We start from the raw sequence: 5136 nt of genomic DNA on the forward strand, positions 1-5136 counted from the left end.
CCTTCCCAGTCTCAGTCACTCAGGTGGCAGGCAGTGCAGTGCCTCGCTCTGAGTGCCTTTCCTGCAGAATGCCAGGATGCCTGGGGCTGAGGACCTAAATTTCATACTCACCCCTGGACTTAATCTTGTTAAGACAAGCAGGCGAGGTGAGAGGTAAGAGGTATGGGTCACACTGAAGGTCTGCCCGGCTGGGAACACCCACACAGCTCGTGCCTCGGATTTCACATCTGGCGGCCCTTCCCGCCCCCCTCACCTGGTAGGCAGGGTCTGCGGCTGCCTGCCCGGGGTCTGGGCCCGCCCTGCACTGCGGCCCTGGGACAGGCTCTCCGTGTTTCCCTGCCCTGTGCCCGTCAGTATGGACCTTGAGAGCTTCAGGGTCTTTGTTTGCACAGTGGCACTGGCTCCGCCCAGGTTTTGTTCTTTCCTCATTGATTTTTCTATTTGTAAAGACAGAGAATGCTTCTTTTGCGTTGAAATTCGGCAATCAGTGTTGAAGAGCAAAGCAGAAAGCAGGTCCCCCATGGAGTGTGTGCTGTGGTTATGATCAGTTCCCTAGGGTTATGCCACCCAGGCTGTCCCGCAGGCTGCTCTCCCAGCCACATGTGCTCGCCGTGGAGGCCTGCGGCTCTCAGCCTGGGAAGGCCCACGGGTCTCCAGTCTGTGGCCGGGCGTGCAGCTTCTGTCCGATCACTGCAGCGCTCCGGGAGGTGCGCCCTTGTCCACGTGTCTGTGTGCTTGTCCATATTGGTTCTGTGACAATATTCCGGAACCTGCAGGCCCATTGCAATCCAGAATGACCTCAGTTACCTAATTCCATCTGCAAAGACCCTACTTCTAAATCCAGTCACATGCTGAGGTTCTGGAGGGACGTCCACCCCACACACCTCACCGACTTCCTTTGTCCTGTGAGTCGCAGCGAGGCAGGGGTTCAGGGGTGTATTACTGGCATTAAAACGTTCAGGTAGAGCAGGTGGTGTCTGCATCCTGACTCCGCAGGCACCCGAGCCGCCCTCTGCCTCACGCTCTGCTCCTCCCCCAGGCCTTGCTGAAGATGGACTGCCAGGGCCTGGTGGTCCGGCTCATCCAGGACTTTGTGCTCCTGACCACGGCCGTCGAGGTGGCGCAGCGCTGGAGGGAGCTGGCTGAGAAGCTCGCCAAGGTGTCCAAACAGCAGATGGACGCGTACGAGTCTCCCCACAGGGACAGGAATGGGGTCGTGGACAGTGAGGTGAGTGGGCAGCCCTTCTCTCAACCTGTAAAACTCAGTCACAGCAATATCTGTTTTGTGGCGTTTTTATGAGGATAAAATGAGTTAGACGTGAAAGCACGTGCCCAGCACACAGTAGGCCCTCACTGAGTGGGCAGGTCCCCTCCTTCTTGGGGTCTTTAGTTGTGACTCTCGCTCTGGCGCTGGCAAGGCCTCGCTGCCGTGAAGTGGGGCTGGGGTGTTGGGACAACATTGGCGTGCCTGCCTGTCCCTTGCTCATCCCGATCTTAAATGACCTTCAGTCAGAGGGAATGATGGGTGACTGGGCCCTTTGGGATCCGCTCGCTCTGGGCCTCTACCCGCCCCTGCTGCACGATTACTTGGTATGTTGTATGTCTGGCGTGCGCCAGCACGGGCTGGGTTCCTGCTCACAAGTTCTGTTTCTCGCCTGTTCATGGAGGTTGCTTTAAGCTACTGGAGACCTAGAAATGGGGGAAGTTCCTAGCATAAGGGTGCCCTTTATTATTGTTTTTTCTTTTAAAATATATTTTTATTGATTTCAGGGAGGAAGGGAGAGGGAGAGATAGAAACATCAGTGATGAGAGAGAATCACTGATCAGCTGCCTCCTGCACGCCCCCTACTGGGGATTGAGCCCGCAACCCAGGCATGTGACCTTGACTGGAATCAAACCCGGACCCTTCAGTCCGCTGGCTGACGCTCTATCCACCGAGCCAGACCGGCTAGGGCAAGGGTGTCCTATATTATTAATAGGGCGAATTTCTAAATAAATGGCCACGATAGGAAGTGCCATAGGGAGTGAGTGTAAGGAGAGAAATCCTTTCTGTTCGTTGAGACATCACTGGCTACGTCCTTTGCAACGTAGTTCCCTTTGCAACGTGGATGCCGGGACAGAGACGGTCTCCTGTGGCTCCGATTTGCTCTGCTCTTACCAAGCAGCGTCAATAACGCGCAGAGGAGCTGTAGCTGGTGACCCGGCCGAATGTCTGACTGTCCCTCACTCTGTCCTTTCTCCTCCCTTCTGTTTCGGACAACTCCCCCGTGCAGGCCATGTGGAAACCTGCGTATGACTTTCTACTGACCTGGAGCCACCAGATCGGGGACAGCTACCGGGACGTCATCCAGGAGCTGCACACCGGCCTGGACAGGATGAAGAACCCCATCACCAAGCGCTGGAAGCACCTCACGGGCACCCTCATCCTCGTGAACACCCTGGACATCCTGCGAGCGGCTGCCTTCAGTCCTGCCGACCAGGACGACTTTGTGATTTGAACGGGTGCCCCTGCCTGCTGCTGCCCTGGGGCCCGTGCCCCCGTCTGCCCCGGATGCCCATGCAGCCACATGTTGCTGGGGAGGGAGGAAGAGCCGGCTGCTCAGACAGATGAGGGTCGCTCGATGGCCCGGCGCCCAGGACCAAGCACACCCCGTGCTCCACCTGCCGCCTCCATCTCGGGGCAGGGGAGGCCTGAAGGGAATTTCTACTACAGGTCATTGCCAATCAAATAGCTTCCTATTTGTTAAGTATACATTTAAATTTAAAATCACTTTTTTAAAGTATGGGGAGGAGGGGACATAGGAGAAACGTGGTATCTAATTTTTTTAATGGACCATATAAGTTAAAAAAAACAACTTATAGGGGCAGACGCTGTTAAGGTTTTTATGTTCTCTAAAGACCTTTTTAAATTATGTTACAGATGTATATATGTATTTAAAAGTACTCGGGGGCATTTCCTGTTCCCAGACACACTCGCATTTCAACAGGAAGCACGGGAAGACGCTTGTGCGTGCGTCGGACCTTCTTTCACTCCGAACCTGTTCAAACGTCAATCAAATAGGAACCGTGGTTTTAGGTAAATGAGTGTAGCCCAAGCCCATTCCTTCGGAGAACGTCCTGGGCCCTGTTCTCCCCTCCTTTCTTCTCTTCTGTACCTTGGCCTCATGGTGCAGTAGGTGACCAGCCACCGGGCACGTGGACCGTTTTGTGGGCAAAGTTAAGTCTGACTGGTGCCCTTGAGATGAGGAAGCAGCTGGGAGCTGGCGTTCTCTGCGGCCCCTGCTCATTCAGAAGCGCAATCCCAGTTCCGATCGAGCTGGTCCCTGCAAAACTCCCCCTCTCTGTCGTCATGAAGGAAAGTTCGCCACAAGGACAGCCTGTGCTAGGTGCCGGTGGCCATTTGCCAAACTCTCCGCTTCATTTCATCCCACACATCGTGATCCCTCTCCTTTCCTGGTATACCCATGTCTCCTTGGGCATGAATAGTGTGGGGGAACCGTTTTTATTTACAATACAGAGATTATCTGAGCATTATGAACATTTCCTGAAAATGAAATACTTCCCACATAAAGCCTGGGGCCTGGTGGAATGTTGCATTGATCACCTTTATGGTTGCAGATCGACTTGCTGTATTGAATTCTACGATGGCACTGTCATTGTGGCATCTCAGAGGGAGCAAGGGGCACGGCTGGAGTCCCCAGGAATGTGCTGGGATGCGCACCAGGTGTGTAGGAAGTCATGTGGGGCCACTTGAAATCCCAGTTTCATTCTCTAAATCTGCTTTCTTGAAACACTGTAATTACCTACTATAATCAATGTATAGTCCCTTATGGGGCTGAAGCATTCTTAGGTATCTATTGATTCAGATACTGAAGATCAACTGGCTAGAAAAAAACGATACCAAAAAATAAAAACACTACGTGTATTATGCTGCAAGAACCGAGACACACAGTTCCCCAATCATCACACGAGATAACCTTAAATTCAGCTTTTCAACCCTCCGCCATCATTCTTTCCAGAGGTTCTCTCTCCCCTTTCCCCCAAACAAGAAACAAAACCAGTTGCACCTTAAACCATGGATATTTTTCCTCAGGGGCTTAAAATAGTTTCCTATGCAACATGTCTTGTAGCACAAATTAAATTCTACAGAAGTTGCAGTAAACTTTATTTGGATATTTTGACCTCTTAAGTGTGTGGGTGTTTTTTTCCATACCAACCGGACTTTAAATAAAACCTCATGTAAATATCTGTACAGAGAACAATGACTCCCTCCCCTGACACTCACCCCTAAGTGACAGTGTGACAATTGGGTTAACAGGTATCTATTTTCTTGATATTAACGTCATTGCTCTTGGAACATCAGGGGCTCAGTCATCGCTGGCTAGTAGGAGTCGGCGTTGCCCAGAGCACACAAAGGGTTCAGGTGGACGGCTTCCTTTATTTTGGCTCCACGCCCCTGGGACTGACAACCCTGATTCCACAATATAGTTTAGGACTGAGCCAGTCCACTTGTGCTGTTTCTACGTGCACCACCCTCCTCACTGGGATAGTGGCTTTGTCATGTTTTCTGGGTGCTCGAATTTTGAGAACACTTGGCTATATTTGGAACCCCAAAAACATAAACTTGCAGCCTCCCTTGCAGCTACATGCAGGTGTGTCTAGCTTCTACCTCATGGATCTCTGATTCAATCACCCACTTGCAGGAGGCGAGGCTGGTGGCAGAAGCATCTTCCTCCAGGGTGGCACTGGTCGCAGGGAGAGCTCCAGCCCCGGCTGTGGCCTCCCTCAGTGGGGCACGCAGAGCCCTGGCGATTTCCCCAATGCCATGGCACATTCCTCGGCAAGCCAGTCCTGGAAGCTCAAAATTGAGCACGGTTCTTTAGATCTCTCAACCCTCTGCTGAATTACCCAGTTATCCTTTATTAAGTCCCTTTTTGGAAGAATGAGCCATTGTTAATTTCCATTGCTTGCAAAAAAGCACCTTGATTTCTTACTATTTTTATTCCTTCAGGATTCTGCCCTGATACTCAGACTCCTCTGGGAAGTCTTTCTGGACGTCCCATCTGGGCCGTCCTTCCCTTGCTTTCCTGCAGCTCTCTGGCCTCACCACGAATATAACCCAAATCTCTCCACTAG

General features: G+C 52.0%; 1 protein-coding gene across 1 annotated transcript in view; it reads left to right on the forward strand.

Moving 5' to 3' along the window:
• Window positions 1–4181, forward strand: part of SH3BP4 (SH3-domain binding protein 4) — a 43075-nt gene extending 38894 nt beyond the window's left edge. Inside the window, exons 4-5 of the mRNA XM_006760460.2 lie at window positions 1040–1228; window positions 2274–4181. Of these exons, the coding sequence (XP_006760523.1) occupies window positions 1040–1228; window positions 2274–2498 (414 nt within the window). The 3' untranslated portion in view covers window positions 2499–4181. The remainder of the gene's footprint in view (window positions 1–1039; window positions 1229–2273) is intronic.
• The last annotated feature ends 955 nt before the right edge of the window (window positions 4182–5136 follow it).

The sequence above is a fragment of the Myotis davidii genome, unplaced genomic scaffold, assembly GCF_000327345.1.
Source record: "Myotis davidii unplaced genomic scaffold, ASM32734v1 scaffold370, whole genome shotgun sequence".
NCBI lineage: Eukaryota > Metazoa > Chordata > Mammalia > Chiroptera > Vespertilionidae > Myotis > Myotis davidii.